The sequence below is a fragment of the Astatotilapia calliptera genome, chromosome 10, assembly GCF_900246225.1.
Source record: "Astatotilapia calliptera chromosome 10, fAstCal1.2, whole genome shotgun sequence".
NCBI classification, from domain to species: domain Eukaryota; kingdom Metazoa; phylum Chordata; class Actinopteri; order Cichliformes; family Cichlidae; genus Astatotilapia; species Astatotilapia calliptera.
This window is the reverse complement of record NC_039311.1, coordinates 29,236,029-29,250,543: the sequence shown is the minus strand read 5'-3', so window position 1 is coordinate 29,250,543 and position 14,515 is coordinate 29,236,029. Positions and strand designations below refer to the sequence as shown.

Genomic DNA, 14,515 nt, shown 5'->3' with positions numbered 1-14,515 from the left:
GACCAACCGATCTCTTTACCCGTCGGCTTCCCGTGGCTGTCATGCGACCGGCTATTGCAGTTAATAATACAACAGCTTCTTGACATTTTTGTGTTTCTTTTTATCGCTGTGTGACTGATTTCAATTGAAAGCCTGCGTGCGTTAGTACCGCTTGCCACGAGTTCCCAGAATCCTTTGCGGTTCTACCCGTGAATGACGTCACATTTTCAATCTCTATATAATATGCATGTTAAATTTTATATTTGGGGTAAAATATCAAGTCTTTTCAAGTAAACCGGTTCAAGTCCAATTCAAGTCCCAAGTCATTGGTGTAAAAGTCCAAGTCAAGTCACAAGTCTTAGAACATTTTTTCAAGTCAAGTCTAAAGTCATAAAATTAATGACTCGAGTCTGACTCGAGTCCAAGTCATGTGACTCGAGTCCACACCTCTGGTATCAACCCACTGGACAGTTTATGTGATTGATATGTGTGTGTGATTAGAGGTTGCTGGACTAAGGAGATCAATTCTTTTTTTCTTTTTTTTCAGAAAAAGAAGACAACGAGCTCCTGGTTAGCAATATTTCCACGCATGTGATTCATTACAGACATGCAGTCATAGTGAGGACGTGACACATTTAATTTAGTGCAGAGCACAGACACACTCTCTCTCTCTCACTCTCACACACACACACACACACACACACACACACACACACACACACACACACACACACACACACACACACACACACACACCACTTTCTAATGAAGAGTGTCCTTTTCACTGCCAGATGTATTGACAGACAGATGTGAAAGCTCTCAGCTGTGATTAGAATATAGTCAATCAGTCACACAAACCAGCAGAGTTACAGTACGGCACGAGCAGACAGACACGGATACAACTGTGTGTCGCAAACTGGGAATTTTGTGTTTGTTATTGTGTTTTTTTATTTTTCTTACTTAAGGCTGCTTGTTGTCTCAGAAAAAGTGAGGAAGTGATTCAACAGGGCTAAAAAGCTTTAGGCGTGATGGCTGTTGGAGATTGTTTGACTTTCAAACAGGTAGTGCTCGACTGCGTTATCTGGCAGCATCTGAACATGTTAACATTATGGTTGCTTTTAGGTTGGGGACATAAATCTTACTAGACTGCATCTAGAACCATTTACAGATCAATTTTATAATGCCATTAACCTTTGTATACTGTTCATATTTGTTCATGAATCTAGTTCAGGTGAGTTGTGACCCAGGCCAATCATAATAAGTCATTTTGAATCATAGATTGATTTAGAATGTAAAAATAGCTCGTCTGACATCAGTAAACAATTGTTAAAGTCTAATTAATGTTTCCAAGAGCATCGAGAGCGTGTTTTTTAGGATTTACAACTCTTATTTTCAGTGATAAATGTGTATTTTCACACATCATTTTACCTAAAACATGAAAAACTAACTGCCATAATGACTTTAAAGTAGTTTTTTAAAAGCGAAAAGGGAAGAACTTTCTGGAACTGTTCTGTTTTATTATATAACCACCACAATCATTAGACACTGTCTTCACTGCTGTATTATAAAGACAGTCCTCGTAAGTACAATCTAGAATTATCAATATTAGTTTGCTTTTTGCAAACTAGTCTGTACATTTAATGCGGTGTTCGGAAACCTTGCATGTGTGGGACTTGCACATCTGTTTCCCACACTCACTGAAATGGCAGCACATTAGTGGATCTAAAATCCATCTGAACTTAGGCCTGGAACAGCCCCAGGGGAAAGTAAAGATTTTATTCACATTTTGGATACTTTTAGGAAAAATCATCAAATTTCAGGATAAAAGAATGACACTTAAGGTATTTTTAGTGCTGTCAAATGTTAAAACAGGTCAAAGTTTGCCTGAAAATTATGAATAAAATAATAAAATAAAATAAACTGGTCCACCTACACATCACTACAGCATCATTTCAACAGGAGCCCCTGGCCCTACAGCTGAGACACTCTCATACAGATTCTGTGTAACATTAGATCTGTCCAAATGTTGGATGGTTTACATTCGGTCATTCATATGACCACAAGAGGGCCCCTTTATACCTGTGGCTGTTCAGCCCCCTTCAAAATTGACCACTCCTTTTTTGTTTTTGTTCTCGTGGGGTCAAGCTTGACTGTAAAGTTCACATGTCCACATTCTTTTGATGTATTAACCTTTAGGCAGACAACTGTTTATTTGATTCCTTGTATTGAAAAAGGCTCCAGGAGTACACTGTACATTATATCCTACATCAGGCCAATGAAGCTTATTGAATTGGACTGTATTGCGAGAGAGGCTCCTCATACTTTAATGGAGTTCAAAAGTTGACTGGACCGGACAGCCTCTCTTACTTTAATGTCTGCTTGAATCATGGTACCAGTGTGTGTGTGTGTGTGTGTGTGTGTGTGTGTGTGTGTGTGCGCGCTCTCTGCAGCAGGCCATACTTCAGCAGCAGCAGAATTTGAGCCAGATCATCTCTCTCTCTCCATTTCTCTGTCTCTCTCTCTCTCACCATCAGCTGTGATTACTTTGGTAAAACAGCACTGCGTCGCAGTGAACCAATTTTCCTAATGCACAGCCTTCACGCACACGCAGAGACTATGGTTATTGATGAGGTAAATGGGGAGGGGGCCAAGTGGGGGCATACAGACTGCTGGGAAATTAAGAGACAGAGAGAGAGAGAGAGAGAGAGAGAGAGGGATAGTGGGAATGAGACAGAAGGACAAGCTGGATGGGGACAAAGGGAGGGACAACGAGAGATACAGATAGAAAGGGATGGAGAGGAGGAAGAAGAAGGAAAGGGCTGGCAATGACGTGGACATTAAGATGTGTAGACTGTAACTGGAGCGAGACTGCAAGATAACGAGCAGATAAAGCAAAGGACGTGAAGAGGGAGACGAGGAAGGATGCAGGAATAAGTATTAAGATTGTGTCTTTCCAAATAGAAGATGGAGTAGTTTGATTCTCTGGTAGGAGGGACTGAAAATGGGGAGGGGGATAGATGGTTTTACTTTTTAACTTCTGAAAGAAAATATACAATTAAAAAGAAATGCAAAGGGAGAGACGGGTGGAAATCATACTGATCCGTTGATAGTCATCGTGAGATACAGGAAGTAAAGTGAGACGTTTCACTCCTGGAGGTAGTGATGAGTTCATGGGTGTCTGAGGAAAAGGAAAAATGAAGACTGGACGTCTTGGGCTCTGGATATAGAGAAATCTGCTGGGGTAATGGCTGACATTACCCCAGAAGTTCTGCAGGGAGAAAACAGCTATTTGAAGAAGCTTCATTAACAAGCAACTTGGAACATTTGGAAGGTTGTGCTTGCTATGCATCTTTTCATTTGTGTTCACAGAGCAGAGATGGCTGAAAAAATGTTGCCAAAAATTGTGATTGTTTTTTGTTTAGGTAGCCACAACCTAAAATCAACACAAGGTGCTCAAGCCCAATGAAGATTTTCAAAGGAAGAAGGGAAAACTATTTTAAGAAGAGCATGAGAGATGAGCTGTCTGCTTGCAGAGGTGGGAAAGAGTGCAGTATACTGGAACTTCCCTTTGCTTAATGTCCAGTAGTATCCACTAGAAATCTAATTTAACATGACAACTTTAAAGAAAAACAGACTCCCTCCAGGAACCTCCCATAATGTGTTTGTCCAGCAAATCCCAAAGCTGAAATCTTGTACCGAAAGAGGCTCTGTAACCATGAGATATCATTCCATTTGAAGTTAAAATCTCACACCCCTCATCTACGAGAAACCTCTCCTTCAGACACATGTCTGTTTACAGATAGGAACAGCAGCTTTACAAGATTCTTTGTCGAAATTTTTGTCAATCAAGGCCAAGTTGAGGTTTCCAGGAGTTTAATATCCCTCTGGATCTCGTGCTTTGGTTTAAACTTCCTTTTAAGGCATTTGACGTTACAATATCCACCAAGAAATCATCTTCAAGAGGAACTGAATCATTTGGATCCTGTATTTAAGGTTTGATATCCACTTGGACTTCTTTTCAAGAAATGTGTGATTGTCTTTACATTTAAGAAGGAAGCTCTTTGTAAAAAACAATTCAAATGACATATAGTATTAAGCTTCTGTCACTATCAGGATCACTTTTTTATGTACATTTGATACAGTATTCATCAAGAAATTGAGGTCAATTCTTCATCAAATGCATCTCTGCAAGAGTTTTCACTAAAAAAAGACCAAAGTCTATACAACAACATGTGTTTTGTGGTCTTTGTCCACCAACAATGTCTATTTCTGAAGTTTTTTTTGAACAAGTATGAGCTCTTTATGGTGTGCCAAGAAGTTCAAAACTACTCTACTAACTAAAACTGGGTAGTAATAGAAGAGGAAAACAAGAAGACACAAGAAAGAAAGAAATTCTCTGAAACTTCCCAAGAAAGCTTCCTGCTGGGATCTGGAATTTCATATTAAAAATATTTCTACCAGAACTTCTCTTTAAGCAGTATTATCCACCAAGAATCTAAAGTTTACCTTCACCCAAGGACATTTCCAAGATTGTGTATGTCATGGTCCACGTCCATCCAGAAATACCCCCCATAAAGGTTTTTCCAACTCCTTTTGAGCTACCAAGATGTTCAAAACCAGACTGAAATCCTGCTAGATGAAACTGGGTGCTGATAGGAGGAGGAAGCGTAAGTGCAACGACAGCAAAATTAGAAGAATCTTGTTTTGTATGTTTGTTTTTTCATTTTTATGCAACTGCACTCTCCGAAATGCTCACATTCAGTTACTAGTCTTCAAAAAAAATTCCTCATTGCCGTGTGAAGTTTGCGCTTCGCAGGAGTGCTGCAGCATGGGACTCAGCTGCTTCAAGTCCTGGAAGCATGACAGTACGGGCCACAAAGGTAAGACACACCAACACACACACCATCGCTAATCTCTCCCAAACTCCAGCTGTGTGAGTTAGTGTGTGTTGCCCTTGAGTGACACTTGTTAAATGCTGAGTCAGGGTCTTCAGATTCAGGTGACTGTGTGTGTGTGTGTGTGTGTTTTAGTGTGCTTCAGACATATGTGTCTGTGTGTTTCATGTGACTTTGAGGAGTACAGACAGTGGAGCATGAAAGGATGAAAGGATGAGAGGAGAGAGGAAAGCGTCAAGAGTCAGTGATTAAAGTGGGGAGATGTCTCTGTGTCCTGATGCTGGTTATATCAGAAGGTTAATGCATATTTGAATGGATGTGACACTGCGGTATATATATAGATACAACAGTGCTGCTTTGCTGAAGTCCAGCTTACACAGGATTACTATTCTAAAAATACAACAATGCCACAATAGAAAATATAGAATTTCCTCAAAACAAAATTGTGTTCATCATTATAACTATAAATTAAATTACTAAAAGAAGATCTAGTCTGCTTTTGTCTGTAGACGTGGTTGAGATAGCCTGCTGAAGTTCAAAATGTGGAAGCAACTTGGAACTTGGCATGGATGTCAATGCCAGACAGGCTGGTCTGAGTATTTCAGAAACTGCTGATCTTCTGGGATTTTTCTGCACAAGCCTGTCTGTAGGGTTTAAAGGGAACTGCCTAAAAAAAGACAAACTATCCAGTGAGCAGTTCTTTGGGTGAAAATGCCTTGTTGATGCAGAAATCAGAGGGAAATGACTGTTTCAAGGTGATAAGAAGACGACAGTAAGTCAAATAACAATTCATTACAACCAAACTTTGAAGTTAAGCTCAGCTAAGAACAGACACCTGGAGCTACAGTTTGCAGGGACTGACCAAATTCAGCAGCTTTGATTTCTGCTGTGACCTTTGGAATTGTAGCATCAGACTGTGATGTAAGTCACATGAAAGCATGGATCCATCCTGATATTTTCTTTGCACACTTTGGGTCCCTTAGGACCAACTGAGCATCACTTAACTGCCACAGCCTAGCTGAGTATTGTTGCTGCTTAAGCCCATTCCTTTATGACCACAGTGTACCCATCTTCTAATGGCTGATGCTTCTAGCAGGATAACACACGTGTCACAAAGCTCACTGTACTCAAATGTCCTCCACAGTCACCAAATCTCAATCCAGTAGAGCACATTTGAGCTCATCATGGCATCAGCTGCATGAATTTTATCACATCAACATGGACCAAAACCTCAGAGGAATGTTTCCAGCACCTTATTGAATCTGTGCCACAAAGAATAATCGTAATCCAGTAAGACAGGCTGCTGCAACCCCACACTCTACCACAGAAGCTCCGCCCTCCTGCTGCTCCAGTGTGTGTTCATGATGGGCAGCCAATCATAAGAAAGCTTAAAGGGAAGAGAAGGAAAAGAGATAAAACAGTTTGATTCAGGAAGTCGATGCACAGTGAGGCTGCTCCAAGGCCCTGTATAAAATATATGAGGATTATTGTCAACTGTGAATAAAGCAATGAAGGTTTAGTAAAGAGCACATAGAAGCAACTAGGTTTTTTGTGTCCAAGCCAAATCAGACTTTAAAGGTTTTACTCATCAAGTGTGGAGAGGTCTAATGTTAGTATGACAAAGTCTGTCATTTGAGGCAACATGAGGCATAAACAGGAGATCAATCTATGTGGCAAACAATCAAGGAGCATCAATAGAACCGTCCAGCAGTCACACACAAGGAAATAAAAAAAGTGGGGAATCCAGGAAGACCTGAATTACTTTACTACAGTGAATACAAGATGATCTGCCATCCGAGGAAAAGACATCCGTGGGTAAATACACTGAGGAGACCAATGACTAACTGGGCGCAGGTGTGACAGCCTAAACCCAGCTGAAACTAATGAGGAGGGGCGAACGATAACAGAATAAAACAGAACACTTTCAAATAAAATGACATCAACCCAATATCACACCATTATTCTGCTTTTACAAGTGATAATCATTAAACAGCATAAGAGAAGTGCAATAAAGTTGTTTTTTTAAATTATGATCTGATGTTTTATAAAAGTACTATGAGGATAGGTAATAATATCTGGATTTATTATAACAAGTCCAGACTTGACCTGAGTAAGCTCCTTAACATCTCCCCATTTGTGTGTTTGTAGGTAACAGAGATGTGTTGGCCAGCCCAGGCTCCTATTTCTTTTTATCCAACAGCGCCGGTCAGGGTGACGAGTGGCTGAAGAGCCTTAACAAGGGTGTCTGGATCCCTTTCACGGGTACATATATTCATTGGCTTTATTTCTCATTCTTCACTGGTACACAGCTTAAAAATATCCTGCTTTCATTTGGTTTTGCTCGATATATATGAAGGGTATCTGAGATTAAGGATTGAGATGTGTTGTTATACAAACACAACACTTTGGCGCTGTAAGCATCCCAGATACAGTTCATGCATGCATCCCTGCCTCCTCTTGCTCATGTTGTCAAATTGACTCTATGCGACTAGAGCTATGTGATGTGCAAGGTCACCTACAAGTCTTACCTAACACTGTAAAGTCTTATTATTGTTTATGATTTGAAGACTCTTCAGAGAGAGCACTCAGTAAATCTTTCCCTCTTGCAGGGGTCTTTGGTCAGCGCCTGGAGGAAACGGTGCTGTATGAGCGGCGTTATGGGGTGCGTTTGGTTCCTCTGGTGGTGGAGCAATGCGTGACCTTCATTCGAGAGCGAGGTCTGCATGAAGTGGGCTTGTTTCGCCAGCCTGGACGGGCCAGTTTAGTCAAAGAGCTGCAGGAGGCTTTCGATTCAGGAGAGAGGCCATCCTTCGATAGGTAAAGTTCCTCTCTGAATGTTCCCTTTGCTTTTCTTCTGATCTGCTCTCTTAAGATAAAACGTTTTATCTGCAGTAACACAGACGTCCACACGGTGGCATCACTGTTGAAGCTCTACCTCAGACAGCTGCCTGAACCGCTGGTTCCTTACAGCCACTACCAGGACTTCCTGCTCTGTGGCCAAAAGCTGTCAAGTGACCGCACACTGGTAACTGCACACTGCACCATCAAGCAGTTTGTTTGATTAAAAGCAGCTTCGCCCCTCTGGAAATCTGCACTCTTATTTTAGCCTTCGGTGGTTTAACATGTCACCTTGATGCATTGCTCTCCTTTTTCTTTTAGGGTTTGAGGGAGTTAAGAATTCTTCTTCATGAGTTACCAGTTGCAAACTTCAACCTGCTCAACTTTATCTGCCAGTAAGACCACCCCTTAATAATAATAATAGTAAAGTAAGAATAATAGTCAAACCGAATGAGTGTTTTTTTGATTAGTCTTGTCATGGGTACTGGAAATGTGTGTGTGTTTGTGCAGGTTTCTGACTGAGGTCCACAGTTACTCCTGCACCAACAAGATGAGTGTCCAGAATTTGGCCACCGTGTTTGGACCAAACATCCTCCGAGCCAAAGCTGAAGACCCACAAAGCATCGTGGGAGGTAAACAGGACATGAACACTTGTGCCATCTGTAGATTTTATTTTAAAGGCAGACACAGCCTCCAAGTCTGAAAAGAGAGTAAATGCAGAAATGCCATAAACCGTCATGATTTTTATTGGCCACAAGGGGGTGACTCTACTACTCATGTCATGGGTATGACCTTGATGATTGACCTGAAGATGAGTTTCTCACTAGTCACTTATTTCAGATATTCTTTAGTACAGCATGAAGCTCATTTTTAAAAGTTATGGTCCCATATTTAGAGTTAAATGGATGATAAAGCAGGGTAAGCTTTAGGGTGTGTCTTCTTTGTGACTGACAAGCAGAGATGGGCAGTAACGCGTTACTTTTTTCAAGTAATGAGTAAAGTAAGGGATTACTATTGCAAAAACGGTAATTAGATTACCGCTACTTTCCCGTAGGAACGCTGCATTACTGCGTTACTAAAACCGTGATTTTTTTTTTTGCAAGAATGTCTCATGACAGTGACGTAAGCAAGTGCGACGTTCGTGACAACAGCTGTGTGCCGATCAACAATGGATAATATATCAGTGCAGCGTTTAAAGCGTGGGAGTACTGACCTTACTTTAAGTTTGATTCCATATAAAGTGACAAAAACATTAGTGTCCGTTGTGCGTGGGAAGAAAACTTCTTTTTACAGCGAAAAACCCCCTAAACTTCCAAGCAAGCACCGAGTGCGCAACGACATAATGGGAAATGCACAGAGAAACTCGCGGATTCGTCCACTGACCGCTGCGGCACACCTGCACCAGGGTAAACCTCCGCCTACCCCACTCCTGGTTTACAGGTGAAAATAGAGCAACAGGACCACTGAGTCTTTGATTTTATTTATTTTCTGCTGTGTTTTACTTGCATCTATTTGAAAGAGTGAGTGTAAACACAAAAAAATATTTTATTTTATGTGCTGGATTGGGCAGAAAATAGATTTACATATTAAACAAATTTCTTCCAGTCAGAGAATGTTGCATATAATTAAATTTTTGCTTGATGCATAAAGTTAAAAGATTAAAACTAATAAAACAAGTTTTAAAAAAGGAGACTTTTCCATTTGATTACATTTTGTATGATGGATTATGCAGAAAAAGTAGAATTGAGCCGAAAGATCTATCGCTTTATCACCTCTTCAGGTTGTAAATCGTGTTTTTAAAAAGTAACTAAGTAATTAATTACTTTTGAAAATAAGTAATCAGTAAAGTAATGGGATTACTTTTTTGGGGAAGTAATCAGTAATTAGTTACTGATTACTTTTTTCAAGTAACTTGACCAACACTGCTGACAAGTCACTTTCAAAACACCAAAAAGCCAGAATATACACTGTGGAGTAGCTTTAATAAATATCTTTATAAATATCTATATATATTGTATTGTGTGTATTTTTATGTATTCCTCTCATTGATACATAGCTATTTTGATCGATACTTTTGATAGCTCTTTTAATTACTAGTATTTTTGTGTGTATGTGAGTTTTTAAGCCACTTTTATCTGCACTGTAACAAAAAATAATTTCCCCCAGGGATCAATAAAGTATTCTGATTCTGATTCACTTGCCGTTGGTTGATAGTCACCAAAATAAATGTTGTTGAATCTTTCTACAATCACAAATAAAGAATCTTAACATTAATCTTAATATGTACGGTATGCCAAGGTTTAAATGATGATGTCATCGTTTAGAAGTGTAATTCACAAATTAGTCAGCTGCATGACTCCCTGTTTGCTTAGCTGTGATGCTATTATGCTCCATGTGCTGCAGCCAGTGCTTCTTTCTTAAGTTAATATTAGAACACAGTGAGCAGCATACACACCCGACTAGCCTGATATAATAGTGGTCATCATCTGATTGGTCTGACTGCAGTGAATTTTCTAAGGTTGTGAACACAAGCAGCGAGGTCTAATGAGAATATCTGTCTGTGCTCTAGGTGCAGCGCTGGTCCAGGTGTTAATGTTAGAGCTGATCACAGAACACGAGTCTCTGTTTGCAAAAATTTCTCCACCCATCTATGCCCGCCCAACTAGAAGTTCACATGGATCTCCAAGCGCTCTGAAGCAGCCTCATCTCCACCCGTTTCCCTGCCCTCGCCAGCTGTCTTTGCCTCTCATAGCGGAGCGTTTCAGGGAGACGGGACAGCCTGCTGCAGACGCAGAGAGCTCCAGGTAAAACTGACCTGCTCTAACAACTTCACCATCAGCTAACAATCGCAATGTGGAAACCTCACAACTCAAAACTTACACTGTCTCTGGGTGCTCTGGGTACCAAGTCAGTACTCACAAATAGGTCCTAATGTAAGGATTAGTAATATGTCGATAGACACAAATTTTAATGACAGAAGACATCTAGGGAGAAGCTACACCACAAAAACAAAGGCCAGGGAAGAGGAAAGACACACACACACACTCATACACACACAAGGCATTACTCAAGGACAACATTTACACAGAGGGCGAAGGACTGACACTTCCCACGAATGGAAAACAGATGACACCACTGGCCGAGTGAGAGGAGAAAACACAATTTACAGGGAGGAGGAAGAGATAGGACAAAGCTCAGAGGGAGAAAGGAGCAAGACACAATTCACTTAGCAAAGAAAAATATGAGGACACATTTCAGATACAGAAGATACAGGAGGATGGAGAGAAGGGCGGAGCTCACACAGACCCAAAGAGGTAAAATAGAGAAAGGCAGGGCTGTGACTGTCAGACAACAAATGGCAGCTAAGAGAGGACACGAATCTCCAGATCCAAATCTAAAAGGTCTGGAATGAGACAACAACAAACAAACAAGAGACAGGTTTGTGCACAGCTGTAAACAATAGAGATCATGGCCAACTCATGCTCACTGTCAACATGTCAACTTTGTCAGTAGCCACTGGCCTCAGATTGTGACGCGCTGGGTATTTCAGCCTAAACCTAGCCAAACCAAAGTAGGAGCAACTTAAAGTGCAATAAATAGGTGTAAAGAGGGCTCAACAATTTGGCTTCTGGTTCTTTTTTGTGGAATTCTGTAGTTTTGTTGTTCCTTATTAAAATCAGTGCCTCAGAAAATGATGATATTTGGGTATACCTTGATTATTATTGTAGGGTCTCTAGCTTACAATATAAAGCATCTTGAGGTGGCTGTTGTTGTGATTTGGTGCTAAATAAATAAAATTAAATACAATTAAAATATGACGAGACCGGGTTTCTAACCAAGCATCAACTTGTGATGTCTTGGGAATGAGAATATGTGGCTTCACCCACACCTCACCTGCTTGCCATAGGTACCTGTCCTCTTCTGTTTTCCTCCAGACTCTTCTATCTAAGCCTTGCTCATGTGCTTCCTGTGCAAGAGATGGATCCCAGATAATCATCCCCAGTCTTTGTGTCTATCCCAACAACCTGTTCTTCCTTCACATCTTTACTTGCATTCTTTCATTGTCACTTGATGTCATTAAAACTTTTAAAGTTTGCAAGAAAAATGATTTCAGCTGCAAGAATGTGCCTCAACTTCAAATTCTAACTTTTTGTTGTTGTTGTTGTCTAGCTGTGCCTTCTCAGCTGCTGCCAAATCAGACTTGTCTTCCGGTCCGAAAAGGAATCTCGGACATCGCTACACCTCCTCCCACCCGGGGAACTGTTTCTACCCCACACCCTCCTCCAGTCAGCCCACTCAGCACCACTCTGACAGACATAACGTCGACTGTCACCAACATAACACTCACCAAATAGCACCCAGTGGAAATGTTCAAGCCTCTGAAACCAGCTTCCAGGTGCCAGAAAATTCTAAGCCCAGACCAGAGCTCATGGGCTGGACCAAAGTTTGGCCAGGCCCAGGAGAGGCCAGCTCTGCTTTCTGGAGCTCTGCTGGTGCTGAGGAAGAGGGTGCAGTGCCAGAAACAGCCAGTGGGGGCAGCAGTGAGGGTCAGGAGGAGAGCACCCCTTCCGCCTATGACAATCTGAGCAAAGTGTCTCTACACCCACCAATGATGGATGTCACTGATGGACATTTGAAAATGAACTCTTCCGGAGGCCACATTGGAACTGGTGAAGATGAGGTAGAGCTTGAAGAAGTGGAGCGCACGAGGGATTCCTCTTCATGGTCTTCCTGCGAGGTTTTACCATTGGATGAAAGCAGTGATGATGTCGGTGTAGTTAGTCCAGTCAGAAATGGAGGGTTGCCTTCAAATCAGGAAGCAGAGAAGGAAAACAGTGACAAAGACGATCATGAAGATAGCAACGAGGATGATGATGATGAAAACAGTGATAACGACCATGACGACCACACCCACCACCCAAACTCTCCAGCCTCGGGTTCAGTACGCAGTGGCAGCCCTCTTAGTACAGGCAGCTCAGATGTCTTCCTTCCCTCAGGTTCTCCTGATCTCCAGGGGGCTGAAGATCATCTACAACCCAGGGACACCCACTCACTCCTGGATGAGCTGCGGCAAAGGATGGCCCAGCAGAAGTCTGAGTACCAGACCAGGATACAGAGGTGAGACACCTTCAGTGTATTCAATTCAGTTTATCTATATAGTGCCAAATCATGTTGCCTGAAAGCACTTTAAGATGAAGAGCCAACAATAATGGAAATCACAACAATCAGACAACCACCTATGAGAAAGCACTCGTCGACAGTGGCAAGGAAAAACTCCCTTGTAACAGAATCAGCATAAATGATCCTATATAATGTGTGGCGTGCCACCAGTGTTTGCTTAAAGCCTTCACCATGTTTTATGGTGTCTCTGCAGGTTGGAGCGCTGCAATGACGTCCTTGAGAGGCAGGTTGCAGTCCTGCGGGCCAGCCTGGAGCAGCAGAAGCGCAGCCAAAGTGTTGCTGAAATCAAGATTCGCAAGATGGAGCGAGCCAAAGCAGACGCCGACCGCCGAAACACCAAACTGCAGAGAGACATGGAGCTGTTTTTCCAGATGTATGGAGATATCAGGAGAAGTGAAGAAGACAAAAAAGGGAGAGTAGGAGGGAGTATCTGAAGATGTGTATTGACAGATCTGGATAAGCCTGCAATGGAGGGCACTAAACAGTGTGAAAGGAGGAGGGGGAGAAAGACGCTCTCAGCATGGACGTCGACCTTCTCCAAGTTGAAAACGTCACAGATGACCCACACATCTGAGATGCTTGGATTACGATGTGTTATGACCACATGTCAGAGAATTCCAGCTTTGTTCACTTTTTGTGTCCATGTAGTAGAGGGAACACTAATGCTGGTCTTCTCTAAAACTATGCTTAGGTGGACTGCTCGATCTATCGCTGCCCAGTTACTCGACTTTCTTCTTGGATTTTCAGGCTGCTGCAGAGTCACAGATACACCTCAGAGATATTCTAACACGAGCTTCCTGACGTGGATTATGACCTGACATATGAGGAATATGTCAGGATATTCAGAAAGACAGAACTCAGGTGACCAGATCCCAACAAACAAATGTAGGACAAAGACTGTTTGTGTGGAACAATGTGGGACGCATAATCTAAAATTTTGATATTGATTTGACTTTCCCAGCGTTTCCTGCTGAGTAAACAGTAACCATAAAGAGAAGCTAAAGTGGTTTTTCAGTGATCATCTCTAGGTTGTTGTTGGCATGCATCCATAAACCACATAGATCTTTTTGAACAAGCTCACATGCACTTTCATATTTTTCATCCTACAAAATTAAAAAACCTTTCCCCAAAATGTCTTTCATCAAAGTGAGCCGGTATCAACTTTGTTGTCCTAAATGGAAAGACTGGTTTGAAATAACATTTGTTTCACAGGTCAAATCATCAGAGCAGTCTGGGTTACTTTGTAAAGATCTCTGAGTCAGGTGGACCAACACTGGCTGACAGACTGTTTTACGTCATGTACGGACTGGATGTGGTTAAACATGACTTCTGTTTTTTAGGGAACTAGACTGACACACGCTGCAGGAAATCTCTGAGGCTCGAGATGCACTGCAACAGAAGCAGAGGGGAAATGTTTTTCTTTCTACAGTGTAGTGTGCCAAATAACTTGAAGACTGCATGATGATGCATTTCCAAATAACAATAAAAAAAACAAAAAAAAACTTGTTAAAATAAAAACTTGATTTTTTTTTCTTTGTTGCCCGTCAGTCAGCCACAGACTTTCTATAAAAGGAAGATGTAGCACTTCTTCAGAACTTTAAAGATGTCAACTGAAACAGAGT

At 41.5% G+C, this 14,515-nt stretch overlaps 1 protein-coding gene across 1 annotated transcript; it reads left to right on the top strand.

The window, feature by feature from the left end:
- Nucleotides 1–4,695: 4,695 nt before the first annotated feature.
- On the top strand, nt 4,696–14,327 carry LOC113031268 (rho GTPase-activating protein 22-like). The gene is made up of 9 exons (XM_026183305.1): nt 4,696–4,859; nt 7,023–7,136; nt 7,484–7,691; nt 7,767–7,899; nt 8,034–8,107; nt 8,223–8,344; nt 10,282–10,516; nt 11,883–12,830; nt 13,087–14,327. Exons 1-9 carry the CDS (start codon nt 4,808–4,810, stop codon nt 13,325–13,327), a joined length of 2,127 nt encoding a protein of 708 aa, XP_026039090.1. The 5' UTR covers nt 4,696–4,807; the 3' UTR covers nt 13,328–14,327.
- The last annotated feature ends 188 nt before the right edge of the window (nt 14,328–14,515 follow it).